This window comes from Limulus polyphemus, unplaced genomic scaffold (assembly GCF_000517525.1).
Source record: "Limulus polyphemus unplaced genomic scaffold, Limulus_polyphemus-2.1.2 Scaffold3328, whole genome shotgun sequence".
Lineage (NCBI taxonomy): Eukaryota > Metazoa > Arthropoda > Merostomata > Xiphosura > Limulidae > Limulus > Limulus polyphemus.
Window position 1 is genome coordinate 112140 of NW_013668938.1, and position 20409 is coordinate 132548.

The 20409-nt window shown below is 32.7% G+C and overlaps 1 protein-coding gene across 1 annotated transcript in view; it reads right to left on the minus strand.

Annotated features, from left to right (window-relative positions):
* LOC106469157 (cytoplasmic tRNA 2-thiolation protein 1-like) overlaps positions 1 to 19535 on the minus strand; it is a 28002-nt gene extending 8467 nt beyond the window's left edge. Inside the window, exons 1-10 of the mRNA XM_013929622.2 lie at positions 19370 to 19535; positions 16579 to 16702; positions 15288 to 15406; positions 14569 to 14625; positions 10169 to 10226; positions 8154 to 8231; positions 3975 to 4016; positions 3451 to 3500; positions 2761 to 2825; positions 1381 to 1446 (exon numbers count right to left, since the gene is read on the minus strand). Coding sequence (XP_013785076.1) covers positions 1381 to 1446; positions 2761 to 2825; positions 3451 to 3500; positions 3975 to 4016; positions 8154 to 8231; positions 10169 to 10226; positions 14569 to 14625; positions 15288 to 15406; positions 16579 to 16702; positions 19370 to 19429 — 719 coding nt within the window. The 5' untranslated portion in view covers positions 19430 to 19535. The remainder of the gene's footprint in view (positions 1 to 1380; positions 1447 to 2760; positions 2826 to 3450; positions 3501 to 3974; positions 4017 to 8153; positions 8232 to 10168; positions 10227 to 14568; positions 14626 to 15287; positions 15407 to 16578; positions 16703 to 19369) is intronic.
* Positions 19536 to 20409: the final 874 nt, after the last annotated feature.

Below are 20409 nucleotides of genomic sequence, written 5' to 3' on the forward strand. Positions count from 1 at the left end.
GCAATAACATACAATATAATAAAATACATTGATAGACTAAGCTGGTATAAACCAATGATATGCAATATAATACAATACACTGATAGACTAAGCTGGTATAAAGCAATGATATACAATATAATACAATACACTGATAGACTAAGCTGGTATAAAACAATGATATATAATATAATACAATACATTGATAAACTAAGCTGGTATAAAACAATGATATATAGTGTAATACAATATAATACAATACACTGATAAACTAAGCTGGTATAAAACAATGATATACAATATAATACATATAATATAATAGACTAAGCTGGTATAAAACAATGATATACAATATAATACAATACATTGATAGACTAAGGTGGTATAAAACAATGATATACAATATAATACAATACATTGATAGACTAAGCTGGTATAAAACAATGATATACAATATAATACAATACATTGATAGACTAAGGTGGTATAAAGCAATAACATACAATATAATACAATACACTGATAGACTAAGCTGGTATAAAACAATGATATACAATATAATACAATACACTGATAAACTAAGGTGGAATAAAGCAATAACATACAATATAATACATATAATATAATAGACTAAGCTGGTATAAAACAACGATATGCAATATAATACAATACATTGATAGACTAAGCTGGTATAAAGCAATGATATACAATATAATACAATACATTGATAGACTAAGCTGGTATAAATCAATGATATACAATATAATACAATACATTGATAGACTAAGCTGGTATAAAGAAATGATATACAATATAATACAATACACTGATAGACTAAGCTGGTATAAAGCAATGATATACAATATAATACAATACACTGATAGACTAAGCTGGTATAAAGAAATGATATATAGTGTAATACAATATAATACAATACACTGATAAACTAAGCTGGTATAAAACAATGATATACAATATAATACAATACACTGATAGACTAAGCTGGTATAAAGCAATGATATACAATATAATACAATACATTGATAGACTAAGCTGGTATAAAGCAATGATATACAATATAATACAATACACTGATAGACTCAGCTGGTATAAAGAAATGATATATAGTGTAATACAATACACTGATAGACTCAGCTGGTATAAAGAAATGATATATAGTGTAATACAATACACTGATAGACTCAGCTGGTATAAAGACATGACATATAGTGTAATACAATACACTGATAGACTAAGGTGGTATAAAGACATGACATATAGTGTAATACAATACACTGATAGACTAAGGTGGTATAAAGACATGACATATAGTGTAATACACCAAATCTTTCCTAGTGTGAAACTAGTATATGAATAACTTATAAACAGTCATGTGATTACCTATAGGCATTAGGAGAATAGATACACTCAGTTGAAAAGTAGTCTAGTTTCTTAAAGTAGGCATACCTGTAACAACAAAGAACACAACATCTATATTTAAGACAACAGTATTTTCATTGAAATAAAGCTATAAAGTTTCACAGCCACTGCTATTATTTACCTCACATATACAAAGACTGCTCTATCATTTGAGAAGTTTAAATAGTATGAACGTGCATATGTATTATGCATTTAAAACACTAGATATTTACAAAATAATTAACCTATTTGACAGCTATGGAACATTCCATTTCATCATTTGACAGTTCCATTATTTTTGAATATGCATAGTTCCAAGAAGTTATCTTATGGTTAGTTGTGGCTTGACAAAGGTGATTGCTATCAAAGGAGAAAAACTAGATATTTCGTTTTGTTCGAGTAGGAAGCAAATGACTGAAAAACAACAATCACAAAAGTTGCAACTGTCTTAACCGACTGTCTGTTGCACCTGTAACTAACATGGAAGTGTATAAGTCTTTATCGACAGTAAAAGTTAATATTTCATGATCTTAGACAAATGTCAAAAGTGAAAGTGTGTAAGTGCTGAGATTTGAAACACATTCAATGAGAGCATGTATGTTGAACTGAGAGGTGATAAATTTTAAATAATTCAACCAGTATGAGGTGGATCTTCTTTATCATAATGCATTTAAAGTTGTCATTTCTTTTTTAAAGGTTGGAAATTTGATATGCAATAAAGATACAATTAGGAGCATTTTTTAATAAGGCCAATTTAAAAAAAATCTTTTGGGAACTAGTTTGACAATTCCTTTCTTTATGAACAAAAACTTTTAAACACTGTCACTTTATTTGACCTTTGGTTGGTATATTTTGTTTGGTTTAGTTCAGAATGTGTCGAGTGAAAACAAAAGTCTTTGAACTTATGGCTGAAGTGAATGATAAATTTAAGCAATGAACCTCAACAATTTGTTTGTTTCTCACAACAGTTACATAACATTATGTATCGATCATGTTCTAGTCACTTATAATTGGGAAGATCCATTCACGGTTTGTCATAAGTTCCGCTTGGTTAAGAATACTTACATCAATTTATGTGGAGTCAAACTTTTAATGATCCTTTTGATTTTAAGGGGCCAAGTAGGCTACCTAGCAGAACCTTTTTACGGATCCATCAGCATTTTTGGGGGCCATTGGCTCCCGGGCCCCAGCTAATTAAGAGCCCTGGATATAGTTACTTTTCACAAAAATTAGAAGTTAATTTCAACCATTTTTAAAGTGTTCCATTCAACTTAAGCTATTCCATGGAATCTTAGGATTAATATCCTAGTCTAACCTTAGCACATTTCATTACATATTCCTTTCACAAAAGATGTTACCTACATTACAATTTCTTTTTCGTACGTATACTTAAAAGGTTTGGACCTTGGAATTGCTCCCTCAGTACCCTAATAAAAAAAACAAGGCAATAAAAATTACTATTAAAACTATGGAATATCAATACAAACATTCTTACATATGTTTATATATGATGTACCAAATGTAATTGTAAAAGATGGCTACATGATTATTTCATAATCTGAACACTATTAATACTACATTTTGATTCTGTCTTTTTTAGTTCCTGTTTATGATTCTATCAAGTGAATAACTTACTACAGTAACTAAATGAGTGCCATTCCACAAGATGTGAGAAGAAAAACTTGGACAAATGAGCATAAGGAATAAATTTTCTTGTCTAAATATAAATTTTTTGTTGTTTATTTTGTGTAAGCCTAATTCCATCATAACATGGTCTTTACTATCTGACAAAGGATATTTGCTCAAATCGTTACACAAAATAAACTAGAAAATCTTTAATTTACACATGTCAATTTATTCATTATTGTCATTTATCCAAGTACTTAAATGACAAAGTTTGGTGACTAACTATTTAACTTAGGGCTTGAATGATCCGTAATGATTGAAAAAAATTAACGTGGTAACCAAACTTTTTGCTGAAATATTTGAAGAAACTGATTTTCTGATTAAATTATTTACTATCCAAACTGTTACGACATCTGATCAACTTACTGTGGTAATCAATGTGCAACGCTGAAGCCTTGCTATGTCTCCTCTGAGAACTGAAATAAGGAATTTCATCAAGTTAAGTGACAATTGTTTAATAGAAACTAATAACTTACAAATGATGTTGTTGGTAAAGGCACCTTTTGTTTAGCATTGGTTATAGAAGATTATTTAATTATTTAAAGATTTTTCAAAAGATGCCATATGATTTCATCTCCTGAAAAAAAAATCAAAAGATCTGAAATGTGTTTTAATCGTAGGTGTAAACTATACATCTCACATCATAGCATTGTGTGTCCTTAAAAACATGGTTGGAAAAATGCATTTTCACTTTGTAGTTGAACTACAAAATTGAGTTTTCTACCTCATGCTTTGTTACTGGTGTCTAATTGCATCTTAAAGTCAACTGAGCATGCATGAGTTATTTTGTAATTTTAATTAGTATATATATATTTTTCCCTCCATATATGTACATTCTATGCTTAATTTGTTTGTACAAAAATACTAAATATTAAGTCTTGCATACTTACTATTCATTAATACAGTTTCAGCAATGTCATCAGCATTGTGACCTGAAGATAAAAATGTATAGGTATGTAATGTTAATACTCTTCATTAACAGGTATCTGTACAAATGCATATTTATACTATACAAAACATCACATAACCTGTTAAAATGTTCTTAAGTTACAAATTATATATTTAAACATTCATGAATATAGAATATTACCATGGTGGTTAAAAGCAAAACAAATATGAAGATAAGGTTAAAGGTGAAAGAAAATTTATCTAAACAACTTTTACCAGTATAACTACACTTAGCAGACAGAAGATTTCTAGAAATTCAATATTTATTAATAATAACTTCTACGTGAAAGAAGAGAAGAACGTATAGTAATATACTAACCACACCGTACCTGCACCATACTGACCACACCGTACCTGCTATATCTAGTACAAATGAGGAGTTTTGCCCAGTATAAGGGCTCATCATGCTGGCAGGGATATGATACGGGTTGAGACATTATTTATATTAGAAAACCACTTGATAACAACCGTTATGTTTTAACCTGGTGAACTGTAATTTCATTTATGTTACAACGCTTCAGAATTAAGGCACAGATTTTTTTAACACTATCCTAGCACTATAAACTATTAATTGTTATTTTTCACATTATCCTGATCATTATTCAGAAAAACTGATGAACAAGAGCAGATCAAGCAACCAAAGCATCATCAGGAAAAGCCTACTAGAAGAACTGTACAATTCAGGAGCTACATCAGGAAAAGCCTACTAGAAGAACTGGACAATTCAGGAGCTACATCAGGAAAAGTCTACTAGAAGAACTGTACAATTCAGGAGCTACATCAGGAAAAGCCTACTAGAAGAACTGTACAATTCAGGAGCTACATCAAACTACTAGAAGAACTGTACAATTCAGGAGCTACATCAGGAAAAGCCTACTAGAAGAACTGTACAATTCAGGAGCTACATCAGGAAAAGCCTACTTGAAGAACTGTACAATTCAGGAGCTACATCAGGAAAAGCCTACTAGAAGAACTGTACAATTCAGGAGCTAGCTGCTTATCATGCTTTACTTTATACATCTTCCCTCTTAACGTTAATCCACGTTAAAACAATTAAATACAAAATTATTCATTATCTTTGAATGTTCTGTTGATTTTATTCTATGCAATTTGCACCAGTATCTTCAATATCATTAACTTCATCAATGATCTGTAATAATGAGTTTTTCTCACTGAATTTTTAAAAATATAAAACATTTTAATAACAGTGTACAAGTATTTTGGAACAAAAAATTCTAGTAGCTATTAAAGAATATGTGATGAATTTAGATACATGGTAGTCAGACAATAAGTAGTTTAATGTACACTTGAATAATTTCTATACATGACCTACTTAATTAATATCGTCATCATTAGTTGCCAGCCAATCAAGTGAATTTAAGTTGGTGTCTAAGTGTAGTATGTGAACACAGTTTATATGCATATTTTTATAAATATGCGAAATGTTATTATCTCTTAGTGGGAATGAGTTACAAACCACAAATTTGACAATATTTGCTTATTGCCAGCCAAGTTTTAAAACATGCAATCTTAAAGCTTACCACTTTGTAAAATGTACACTCTTTACTTTTGTAGTTTCTTACAAACTGTTTGTGATTCAACAAGTTAAAGCAGAATGCACTTACTAATGAAATATGACACAAGCATATTCAAATATGTTTGTTTATTATTATTTCATTTTGGTATGCATTAAAAATTATCTTTGCTTCATTAATACAATACAGGAGATTATAATAAACTTAACCAACTGGACATATCCTTCAACTATGTATTTTGATTACTAAAACAATGAGTGTCATAAACATATTATTTGAAAAAATTCATATTATAGATTACACACCTTTTTTTTTACATAGAAAAAGATAGGTTACATATTTCTTTCAAAGAAAGAACCACAGAAATATGCAAACATGTTGACTTTTTACCGTACATGAGCACTCGAACCTCAAATTGAAATGAAAATTATGGGAGGATTATCACTATAAGTAAAGTAAAACTGTAGGAGTCTTTTAACTTTTGTTGGAGCAATGAGAAAAATTTATGATTTTATCAGCTTTTCCTAAAGCAAGTTTTTAATACTGATTTTAATGTTAGAATAAATTGTAAGAACTTTATTAAACAAATTTAATATAAACTCTATACAATAAATAAAGGAAACACCACTTGCCAATAGTAAGGACTTTATTAAATAAATTTAATATAAACTCTATACAATAAATAAAGAAAACTAAACTTGCCAATAGTAAGCCTATGCTATATACGAGTACTCTATATAAGCCTAACTACAGAGATGTTAGGCCTACTTGGGGAAGTTAAATCAGATGGCAAGGTTTATGTTGAAACAAACTTATTGTCACAGTTCACTCAGCTGTTATTAAAAGAAAACAATGTTTTACACTCATTATTTTCGAACTTATACTGCCTCAAGTGAACATTTCTTTTTATTTCTAAAAACAGTTTCTTGGAACTTTTGTATGTAAAGCAGATCTTGCTGACAATAGTTAATTTTTTTAATCTTTGTCAAATACTACATATTGAAAGTAGCTCCTAACTTGATGGGAGTCAAACTCTACTACTGTGATCGAAGGTGACAAAAGTGATAAACACTCATTATTTGTTTTGCACATGCACACTCTCGTTAAAGTTATAATCTGCCTACAGTGAAAATGTATTTCCGATAGGTACTTACCTCATCTCACACAAATGGCTATTCTTGTTCAGTGCTGCCCTCTATATGTAAAAAAAAATTATGCATGCCACGTGCCTTCTATTTCCCCTTCATTGGAATTGATTGAGTCCAATGTGTCTTTCATGCAAATTATCATGCATGAACCCTACACCAATACGAGTTTTGGCAGATGATGGAAGTACCATGGGAAGGAAGGGTGGAAAGTGTGAGTTGAGGTAAGTACCTATCGGAAATACATTTTCAGTATAGGAAAATTATAACTTCTGATACGATACATTAACTCTGCTCACATAGATAGCTAGAATCCCACATTGAAGAGGCGGAAGAACCGGTGTGAGGGAAAGTCAGATTTCAAGATCTGATGAGGGGAACTGCACCACTTCTGAACCAGGTATACTATTCACCCATCATAGAAAGATGTCGCATATATGGGCAGAAAACAGAGGAAAACATCTAAGTGGGAGAGAACTATGGCCAGAAAGTGATCGAAACCATGCAATATTTAAGAAACTAAATTCCAGAAATGATAAAAGTGGGTAAAATAAAAAGGATTTGCCCCTAGGTGTAGAGTGACTAGGGTCATACAGACCATACATTGCAAGTCAACTACATCCAAAACCCATGCCACTGGGAACCGACATCCATGCAGGGGTAGGATGAAGATCATATTGTCGGTAAGACAACTACAATCCAAAACTGAGGCTACTGGGAAACGACATCCATGCAGGGGTAGGATGAAGATCATATTGTCGGTAAGTCAACTACAATCCAAAACTGAGGCTACTGGGAAACGACATCCATTTCAGGGTAGGAAAGAGGATCATACCGGTGGCAAGTCAATACAATACAAAACCCAGCCATGTGGCGAGGGTAGGAAAGAAGATCATACCGTCTTCATCTCAAGTTAACAAGGTGAGGTAGCAACAAACTTTTACACAGTTAACAAGGTCAGGAAGCAACAAACTTTTACACAGTTAACAAGGTCAGGAAGCAACAAATTTTTACTTAGTTAACAAGGTCAGGAAGCAACAAATTTTTACTTAGTTAACAAGGCGAGGTAGCAACAAACTCTTACACAGTTTACTATTAAAATTTTCATCACTTCTGTCTAAATCATTTCTCATTTTAAGACTTAATATATTCTGAACTATGTTAATCATATTACTGTGGTAATTTATACAAAATATAAATGATTATTTCTTGACAATTATGATTTAATTCCATAATTTAACATAATTTACTGATGAAAAGTGAAAAAATTAAACATATGCATATTTATACAGCTTACATTAAAAAAAAAAAACGCAAATTTCCAAATTTAACATTTCCCCATACAGGTGTCAATTAAAAAATAAAACAATAACAATGTATATCAATTGATTTAGAATATATATGTCAGAAATGCAATTGGCTAAACTTTTACACAGCCCACCTGTAACAATTTTGTTAACTTCAAGTAGCACAGCTCCTCGATCCAGGGCTTGTCTTCTAAATACACCACAAAATGTACCTGCAGGAATAAACTCACTTTTACATACACCTCTTAAGATACTATTGTCTTCTCAGTTACAGTTGAACCTAGGTGTTACTTGCAGCACACTACTTGCTTGGAAGTAATTAAGCTTATATACCAGAGGTGGTATGTAAGGCATGCCTGTCATTTATCGAGTATCCCATGTTGTGGCATAAAGCTCAAATTTCATATTTTAGCACATGCATTAAATATTATTAAAATATGTCATATTTTGATTGATTATATAATTTAATCTTTAACGGATTTTAACTTGACTGCTTGACCCCACCCCCCTTTACCATTCTTATGGACTTTGGTTTTGAATACTTTTTAGATCACTGGTCCTTTACTCAAAAATCAGAACTAGCTGAACAAAGAGTTAGTCACACCCATTGTGTACTCTTAACCACAAGACCAATACAGTTTTTGTATTGTGTGTTACTCACTATAACTTATCAGATGAACAGGATCAAATCTTTTTACACACAAGTAACTACAATCTTTATCTTCCAACATCTATCAAGGACCTGGTACTCAACCCTAATTTTCCATTCACTATTTATTTCTCAACAAATCCACAGTAATACATGTTTTACATCACAACAGATGTGGAGAAGATGCATTCTATACCTGTGAACATTGCTATAACTTCTGATCAAAAGACGCTACCAATAAAGAATAGAACTAAAATATACAACTAGTAAGGAGTACAGATTAATAAATATAACATTCAAATTATATTACTTATATTGACTGGAATGCACTGCTTTATCAATTGGATACCCATTGCTCTTAACAACATTTTTAGCCATAAAATTTTTTATGGATAACAATGATAGAATATTAACAATTACTAACTGTGGACTTTTTTATACATAACATACCTGAATACAGTATTAAAATTAAATATATGAATCTCAACTAGCAATCTGATGAAGTAATCATCAAACTTCTAAGTTCAATTTTACTGGAGGGTTTTTTCATTTTGTTACCCAAGTTATGTAATTAAAAAAAGAAACAAGAAATAGGATATAATGACAAAAAAAGAAACTTTTTACACTTAGTGTTTAGAATTGCCATCAACACATTTACATCCACAAAATAGGATTCTGATCCCACAGTAATATTTTTTTACTACATACGCAAAGAAAATACAATTTCACAAGTTAATAGATGATGCATTACATGATATTCCACTAAACAAAACCTCTTATGTCTTATAAGTCTTTATTATATATGTAAATTCACATAAAATTATGTATTTTTGAATTTGCTGTGATGTTTTCAATCATATTGATACAGTTATCAGTATTATGAGAGGTTTCTTTTATTAGAGGGCAGTGTAACTTTTAATTTTGCTGTTTCACTGGTACAATTCTTATTATAAATGTTTAAAATATGAAATGATAACAAATATTGATGTAAGTGACTATTAATAGAACCATTATCACATGAAGGATATGTTACACCTCTAAATAATAACTAGTATCACTGAATGAAAATTTTAATAGTATGTATCAGGTTGAAAATGTCAGGTTAACACAGCATGCACCTTAAAAATTTCAAATTATCAGTATCAAGCACAGTCAATCAAACTTTTAAGTAAAGGCTATTTTGAAAAAAAAAAATATTGTTTTAATCATTAATTGATTATTTCTAAGTTAAAGATCATTCTAGATTACAATATACAACAGAAGTGATAATCAAACAGATTATCTTTATCTTGAGTCTTTAAAATAACACTTCACAACTATTACCAACAACTCTACATTTTCAAAATATTAAAATAATGATTCTGAAGGTCATAATTACTTTCACAGACTTAAGATTTTTGGCTAGGATTTTGTAAGCTAAGTTGTTAATCTTCAACTTCTTCAATAGTCAAGGCTAATAAAGGTTAATAAAATTAGACTATAGAAATGACCATCACTTACAGTTACTCTTCAGACCAATTTGTCGAACTATGGCATCCATTGTCCAACCATAGAGTTCCTATATCAAAATAAAATGATAAACATGTTTTTGAAAAAGCCAAAGTTCAGATAATTTAACATACAAAACAAAATTCATATCTTTGCATGTCTCTATATTTATAAATATTCACAACCTACATTCCCATTAGCTACTTGCCACATCACCAAAAGCAAAGGGTTCTCCTGTTATAGTTCAACTGTTTTTACCCAGTTTGCCACAAACCAAAGCTTTAAGACTATGCCAGCATGATTACTTTGAACATATGACGTTAGGGCACGTTTGTTTATACAGTGATTGACACTACTATATAAATCATGGGTATGCAGAATTTTGACAATAAAGAACAATCATACTCAGTTCAGTAGTTGATTGGGTTGTATGAATAACTATGATGGCCAACCCATCCTGTCACACAAAACTAGAATCCCACATTGCAAAGGTGGAAGGGCTGGTTTAGGTGCACAACACCAACTGAAAGTAACTGCACAGGATGAACAAGTGTGCTCTGAAATGAAAACGAAGCACACTTCTGGAACAGATATGTTCTTCGCCCTTGAAATAGGAAATGAATTTCAAACTGGCGGAAAAAAAGTATGTGCTCAAGTGCAATTTGTTGTGAGAGGTGCAATCTATAGTAAAATATAAACCAAATTAGCTATCTATATACACAATTTTAACCAGACAGACGACGTTCCATAACTTTTCCTCGGCATTAGGAGGTTGAAGCTGGAACGTAAGCATAATGGTTATGGCAAGTGGATTGTATTACATGTACTCATCAACCCCAACTGTAAGTAAACAGAGTGTCATACATCAAGCAATTGGAATTACAAAGAGTACGTTAGCTTTAGTCTGAAAATGAACAAATTTCCAAACTACCATAGGATCAAGAAGTACAAAAACTGAACATGGCTTTATAGGGTAGTGGCATTGCCTCAACTCAACCATAAGAACAGGGTAATATCTGTAACCAGTATTACGAACAGAAATGATAAATCATTCAACTGTAAATGCAGGGAAGAGACATCCTGAATCTGGAATTACAAGGAGGACATGGAACATTCACTCAACCATAGGAACAGTGTATGTAAGTCCTGTTGCCGGTATTATGAAGCAGACAAAGTCCCCCAAACTCAACCATAGGAACAGTGTATGTAAGTCCTGTTGCCGGTATTATGAAGCACACGAAGTCCCCCAAACTCAACCATAGGAACAGCGTATGTAAGTCCTGTTGCCGGTATTATGAAGCAGACAAAGTCCCCCAAACTCAACCATAGGAGCAGATAAAAAATCTCCTGCAACCGGAATTAATGAGAATAGGGGCCTCTACTGCACACAACTGTAGGAACAGGGTGGTGTCACCTCAAACCTGGTATTACGGGGAAGATCCCATATAGGCTGGACCTGCTCCAATCAAAAGCTCTCCATCTGAGAAAAAAACATCCAGGGGAAATGGAAGGAGAGAAACTAGCTTTGCCCCCTTCTTACTGAGTGTATAATCATGAGTATATATGATAAATTAAATTTCTAAGCTCATTCAGAAGGAAGCCTCCATGATCCACCACCCCAGCGGGAAGTGGTAAGGACTCCCGTGCTCCACTGTAAGAAAAAAGGGATAAGTAAATGCAATGGTGAGTCCAAAGGAATCACACTGGTGAAAGTGTCATGGGTGTTCATGATTCCCTATTTTGAAAAGGAGACCATTCCATTTATTCAATCAAGGGTGGGCAGAATTTCTGCTTTACTCATGAAAGTCCACAATGGAGTGAAACATATGGATACTGACAAATATATATATATACCACTGGGCATGCCACCAGTGGTCTTGTTAAACATCCCATCTCTATAGTTAACATTATAGCACAACCAGTAAATAGTGCTGGTTTGAAGCAAAGCATACCTGACCAGGCAACACCAAGATCCAATTAGCAGTGATAAAAAAAAAGGTCTCTGAAAAGAAAACAAATAAAATGATGTAATAAGACTTATACCAGTCAAAGGCAAATGGACGTGTGTAGAATCACTGTGGGAGGGAGACGATATACACCTGAGAAAGATACAGCCAGATCATGCAGATAATGAGCAACAAAAGTTTTGGGAGTAGTCCACATTCCGGCCTGAATGATCTCCTCCAATGGACAGTGAAGGTGAACAGCCAAAGACATGGTTATACGACGAATTTGATGAGAAGAAATGTTGTGGAGACAGCAGACCTTCCATGGATAAACTTAATGAGTTGATGAACCCAACCAGTTAGCGTGATAGAGGATAAATCACAGGAAACAGATGGATTCCTTGGAAGAAAAAGCTGGGAACGTGAATTCCAAAAGGAAGAAGTACATGTCACATAAAACCATAAGGAGCAAACAGAATGGAAGTACAGGTAGGAGATGGAAGGTAAAGAAATTGGTGTGAAAGCCAAACAGTCTTCATGAGCAGCACAGGTCTTAGAAAGGAAGGACCAATTTGGATATAGGATGACATAAGTAAAATGGTAAATGATTCTGGTAACATTAATGACATAAATATCTGTTTAACAATGTATGCAAGTGAGGAGGAGAAGGAAATAGGTCTTGAGGGAGAGATGGTATATGGACCACGTTGACAAAGGTTCAGAGGGATCACAGGAAAAGGTATAAAGGACCACACCAAAATCCCAATCAGGCAAATCAAAGAAAAGTTGAAGATGCATGACCTAAGAGGTGTGAAGAAGGAGAGAAATGACATGAGAAGACAAAACCTTGTGAAATTTGGAGATGTGGAAGGTGTTTGACAAGGCAGCCTGATAGCTAGATGCAGTCAAAGTGGACAAGCCTTTGTCAAACAAACAGGTAAATAAATGGAAAAGATGAGGAATGGAAGGGTGGGAACCATGTTGAAGAGACCAAAGGCAGAAGGTAGACCATCGCCTTTGGTAAATGGACATGGAAGAAGTTTTTATGAATCTGGAAAGGAAAGATGCAAAACATAGAGTCAGTCTCTGGGCTGAAGCAATGGACCTGACAAAAGCCATGCATGAAGACAAGGGTGGTGACATCTGGATGAATGATGTCTGATCAAGGTTGATTGAGCAGAGACTGAGACGCAGTAAGGGTAAGGGAGATTGTACAAGTAAAGGTCGAAGCAGTGGGAACCATGGTTGCACCAGCCACCAGGAGGACTAAACACAGAGTTGTTTGGATTAAGGATAGAATTCTGAGGAGAAGTCGATTATGAGGGTAAGCATAGATGTGATGACCCCTCCAATCTTGACTGAATGTGTTCACTTCCAGAGCTAGTGGGTGTAGAACAGGAGACCAAAAGAAAGGAAGTATGGTTTTCCAGTGGGTTATGAAAGCATTGATATGAGGTTTTCCCAGCTGAGAACACACTGACTGAAAGACCTGTGGATCGAGAGACCACTCCATGTGGAGAATCTTGTTGGGTTGAGATAAACAATCCACACCCAGATTCAGGATCCCAGGCATATGGCAAGCTAAGACCATCATGTGGTGACTGTGGGCTCAGAAAAGGAGATCCAAGATCTGAAAGCACAGAGACCTGGATTTTGTACCCCCTTGCTTAATGATACAAGTGACCACTGTGGATTTGTTGGAGTGTACCATCACCACCCTCCCCAACAGGAGAGAATAGAAGCAGGACAGAGCTCAAAGAACTGCCATAAGTTCAAGAATGTTGATATGGAAAGAAGACTCCTTGACGAATGAGAGACCAAAAATTTCCCTAATGTCGAGGTAAGCACCCCAACCCTCTAAAGATGCATCCATGAAGAAATGTAAATCCAGACAAGGTGGAAGAAGCGGAACCCCCATGTAAAGGGACTGTAAAGGGAACAACTGTAGTCGATACAATGAATCGCAAATTTGTACGAAGTTCTCGTATAACTCACTAACAAGAAACAAATATCGTTGAAACAATTGAATGCAAGCACAGCAAAAGAAAACTGTTTAAAAAAATTAGAAATGGCAAATAAGCATAATCATAAAAGGTAGCCACATGCAAAAAAACACATATCTAAATGAAGCTGTGCCAATCGAGAAAGTGAGGATTAAGTGGAAATAGCAGAGGGAGCTAGTTGTGTTATTATAGGTTGCACAATACTATTGGTGGAGAGTAGTCACGTGACATGTACATGTTCAAAAATGGCACAAAAATGATGGGGTATATAGACTGGTGCGCTGAGTGCAAACATTTTTAGCAATGCTTAAAGGGTAGAAGAAGATCAAGTTAGCTTTGTGTGACAGGAGATAAGACTATTGGAACTGTTATCTCATCATGCTTATCCCACGTGACAGGATCTTTAACGATATTTATAAATACATACCATCTTTATGAAATTGTATTATCTCATAATGCTTACCTCATACGACAGGATTTTTAGTGGCAATTCATACTGTTGCTGATTTCTTTTCACTGTCTGAAAAAGAAGTTCAATTTTCAAAATATCCATAAAAATCTCAAAAAGTTGATACAACAAAACATTTATAAAAATACATTAAATTTACAATTACTCCCATTTCAAAGAAACAAAATCCATATAATAATCTAGATAATTGCCTTTAAACATGTTATCCATAATAATTCTTTTTATCAATTATTATTTTCACCTTTTGAATGACTAAATCTCTACTTGTAGTATGACAAGCAGAATGAACAAATGAAAAAAAATGTATTTAATGCATATATAAAAATAATGCCAGAAGACCACAGAATCTTATCAAATCATTAGTAAAAAAATAACATAAAACTGAGAATAGGATATAAAACTTTAAAAGTTTCTTGAATTAATAATATGGGCTTAAAATGAACACAGTCGGGCCAGCTATGAAAAAATCTCAAATCTTCACAAACCTAACAAGGATTTTAGATTTACCCGAAAACACACATAAAGTGTTTTAGTTAGATATTTCTGTATTTATCTGACGAAATAAATGACTTACGAAGAAAACTTCAAAATAATATATGTATACAATTGTTGCTAATAAAAAAATTTGGTCATTTATGTCACAACTTAATCTATAATCATCAATAACTCTGTTAAATTACACCTCAATTTATGAATTTTTCCCTTATCTTTACCTCTAAAGAGTCATCTCTGTAGCCTGTAATACCTTCATCGACAGATAACAAGACCAATTTCAAGCCATAATTATATCGTTCATTGAGAAGTTTCATTATGTAAGCCAGCACAGTTGAATCTGAAATGTGGAGAAAGAGTAAAATTAAAACTAATTTTATAGGATAGATGTGTTTAAGCTTCAATATCTAGTCTTGTGTGAATGAAAGTCAGATTATGTATTGGTTACTAACACCTTCCTCTGGGTACTCTTGTAAATATTACAGTTATGTCAGTGAATGTGGTATCTTCTGTGAAATCAGTTTCCTCAAAACAAATACATGTCTTACACAAAACTGGTTTCCTCTGAACATATGTGTATTATCATAAGTTTCATAGGAACATTAGAGAAAAACTGATAAAGGCAGATTTTTTAGTCAAATTGGTATTACTGTAACATCAAACATTAACTAATTCTTAGATTTCCAAAATCAAAAGTTTCATATATGATTTCTTAATATATCCATCATATACTTGTTTTTCAAACTTGTTATCTTAAATGTGCTGTTATGACAGAGGAAGTCACGCGACACTGGGAGCATGCTCGCTGGAGTTTCTAGAAGGATCGTGACTTATCGGGCAACCTCACGAATGTCCCAGCATTGGCTAGATGCCCTCTTTTTTAGTATATAAGCTGGAAATAGATTGAAGAGAAATAATTGATAACTGAATCAAGCAAACAGTGGGCACCATGGGTAAAGTGTGTGAATCGCTGTGAATTATAGCGTGTTTATAAAAGTAGTTAAGTTAAAGTGACTGTGGAAATTCTGTATATTACAGATTTGTATCGAGAGAGAATAAACTAGTTTTAATTTAGAAAGGACTTGTATCACTGAAGTTTCTCAGAAAGAATTTCTATAGGAAATTAACAAACAAGCAGATATGTAACAGTGAATTCAAATGTATTTAAAATGCTGCTCAATAAAAATATGGTGTTTCAGTTTCAAAATATGTACATACTTAAGCCTAATGGGTAGAGTAAGGCATTTACAGGGAAGTAAATATACATATACAAGCTCATATACATTTGTTGCATGAATACTTTATAAAGTATTAATTTACTTAAACTCAAAATATCTCAAATTATTAATCACAGTTATTAAATAAATAGTTTGGTTAGTAAACTCAAAGCAAGCTTTAGGAAATGAGGTGTTATTTATATTTTTACCTCTTTGAAAAATATATCATGATAAAATAACTGTAATGGAGCTGTAAGAATCAAATATCATTAAATTAATCATTCAGAATTTTTACCTTTTCCTCCTGAGGCAGCAATAGCAACATATTCACCTGGTTTGAAAAGTTTGGCTCTTGTAATAGTTTCATGGACTTCAGTTTCAAATGCCCAAAAAAAGCATTCTTTGCACAAAGCATCACTCTAAGTATGAGAAAAAAGCATTGCAAATGTATTATCAATACACAGTTTGTTGGTATATGTCTCATCTCAAACCTAAGTTACACAGCTCAAAATTAACACTAGCAAACCGCTGGTTAATACTATTGCAATTTTGCTAGTAAAACTTAGAAGGCACTAGGAAAAAATTGCTACTATACATTTCTGAATAAAGATTTGCAAATTCTTACTGTTGAGTATCAATAAACCAGTGATACGTACACTTCAGTCATTCATACAGCATGATTCTGTGAACAGAGGGGTACTATAAATGTGATTACTAAGACTGTTTTACTTGTGACTGGGTGCCATGCCGATTGATCTGTATGGTATACCCAGGCTAAGTTTCAGTAAATGGGATAGTGAGACCACAGTTTCAACTCATTTGATTGGTTGCCAAAGCATGGGCCAGCCAGCTAGACATACACTATCTAGCCTCTACAGTGCAGTTCATCTGGCAGTGTGGTTAAATATATTGTGCCCAAGTGCTGACTCTTTGAAGATAATAAAATAGAAATCACAAAAACCACAACTGTTTTTTATTAAATCCCTCTTAATTTGAATGATTACCAGAAAATTTAAACCTACTGGTTTCTAATGTTTTGTCAGCTTTTGGCAATTAAACCATAACTTTTATACGATAATTTTATAGGGTGGCCATCATCAGTGAGATATTGAAGAATTTGTCATTTCATATGCTCGTGGCCTAGATACACCAATTTCTGTCTAAATTGAGCATCTTTCAACATTTATGAAATAGTTAAAATAAAAACACTGTTATATGTAATTAAAATTAGACTTGATATTCAAAAATGTATATGAAAAGAAAACTTTACACAAAAGATTTATACGTACATGTTTGCAGTATACATACTTATCATTTAATACAGGAAATGATTAATTATAATTTTTGTTTGTAATTAAGCACAAAGCTACACAATGGGCTATCTGTGCTCTGCCCACCACGGGTATCGAAACCTGCATTCTAGCGTTGTAAGTCCGCAGACATACCGCTGTGCCACTGGGGGCAATTAATTATGAGATAATTTCAGTTCATTCCCATAGCAACAATCCTGAATTTTCCAGTGAGAAAAAACTAATAGCAACCGTTTGCTAGTGCCTTCAAATGTTAAGGTTGAGACCTGATTAGTGAGACTATATTTAAAATAATCACTTGGATATGTGTGGATTATATAAGTATACAACACACATAAAAGATCTGAAATTTAATCACACGTGTTTTGTCTCCAAAATACTTGGAATTGTTTGGTGCAAATTTCAGGAAAAATATCATTATGCAGAATTTTAATGGTTGTTACCCAACAAAGAGAAAATTATTTCTAACTCAACACGAAACTGAATTAATACTTCATAAAATATGTTGTGCTTTTTGTGTACTGCATGTTTTTAAGTTGAAGGAAGAATGTCATGATTCTAAATCAGTTTTCTATAGAAGCCACCATAAAGATCAGGCCTACTCACTAAATCATTTATAAAAACAGCTCAAAATAAAGAAATGATTGGAATTTAAAGAAATCAACATAGATCTAATCACTTTGTTCTTAATGGAAAAATAAAATATCAAAGATAGTGTAATAATGATAACCAAAAATTTCTTGAAAAAAAAAAAGAAAACAAAGCTGGGCACTTTCTATACATCCTTGTCACATGATCATTACAAAGATAAACCACTCTATTCAAAAATAAAATGGTCTTAGCTGAAGATGACTCCTTCCTAAACTTTATACTTTTGTTCCCTCATCCTACCATTCCCACCATTAAGTGAAGAACAAAAATAATGTTTCAACACTATCAATTCTCTTAACAATCTTAAACACTTCAATCAGATCCCTTTCACATATTCTAACCTGTCCTTGTATGAGAGCACATGTATCATCCAAGTAGCCCTCTTCTCAAGCCCTTTCCAAGAATGCAATGTCCTTCCTAACTTAAGGAGCCTACTACTACACAAAATATTTCAAATTAATTAATGAGGCCTGATCATGACATATACAATGAAATTATAACCTTGTCAGACTGATATTTAATAGAAAAATAACATGATAAAAAAAGGTCTATTAGTATTACAGTGAAGAATAGTCAATTATTCGAAAGCGCTCGAGTTTTGGGTCTTATTTTAACTCTATTACATTTTATGTGTGATCCTTTGTGCTAACTCTTTTATCAAAATAAGTATTACATGTGTTCAGGTCCATTCCAGTTTTCATGGGCCAAAAAATATTACTTATTACACTTTTCATCAATGAAAGATATATGCATAAATATGAGGATGTAATCAATAATGCTAATGTAGAGGATCTTTCAATTTAACTTTCAAGCAACTACACTTTTAATTTTCGTATGAATTTGTTAAATGTTCACAAAAACAACTCTGAAATTATAACTTCCGATTGAATGAATCGTGCACTGTACTAATTTATGACAGAAAAAACTAGTTCATTTAGATTAATTTAGCATTAGTAACGTTGTACTACAAATGAACAGTACTGTAAACTGCAGTGTGTATATATATTTAGAAGTTCTAACAATTACATTATAGATTCGTACATTACATTTACAATAAGTTGATAATCTGTACCGACCTAGGCCGAATGTTAACACTAAAAGTTAAATAAAAATGGCGGTAATTACCGTTTTCGGTCGTTTAAGTACAGCAACTTTTACACAACAGCGTGTGCACTTTACAGGCATTTCTTTTTAATAAAAAAAATTACAATCACATTAAGTGAATATATAACTATAAGTTATAAGTCTACACCATTAACTATATGGTCTTTAGCGTATGTGGGAGGATGTGTGTATTTACTGCTACCTATTGGAAATATTCCTTATTATTTAATATATTTTAATTTTGAAAATTAAAACTAAAGTACAAAATATTCAGTTTCCTATTGATGCAATATTAACTTATATAATTATCATTCCTAAAAGATAATAAAATATACTAAAAATGATCTAAATAGGAAATTTATTGTAATTTCGTATCCCTTTTTCCATACTCCTCCAACCTGTGGAAGGTGTTGTTACGTCTCTAGTCGTTTGTTAATTTTACGTAAAAATTCTTTCCGAAGAAACTTTAGCAATACAAGTCGTTTCTTAAATAAAACTAGTTTTTCTCAATACAACTTTGCAATACACTTAATTTCCACAGTCTTGCTATAACTTAAACAAACGCTATAATTCACACGCTCGACTCAATTGTCCGTCTCTATCTCTGTCTGCAACTCAATTTCATATGTTGCCATCAGTTCTTGGCGGTCTTATATACAAGAATACCGTACATATAGTAAACACTCGAGGCTTCACGAACGGACATGAACTTTCTAGAAGCTCATGACGTGTTACTAGCGTCACATGAATTCCGTTGTCGTAACACTGCCCCTTCCTTAGTATTGTTCATCCCGAACAATAGCCACTTACATTAAACCAATAGATAAATAACAATAACTTAATTAAATGTACAGAATTTATAAACACAAAATTAAAATTCAACAAAGTATTTTAATTTTACTGGACGTACATTCTTCCGTACTGGCTTCTGCTTCACGTGAGGTTCATCTGCTCCATCAGGAATTGTCTTATCATCGGTAATGGTCACATCAGTGGTAGTGACTTCATGAAGGGCTTCACTGTTTCCCTTCTCAAAACCGAGTAGAGTTTCTTCTTCGACA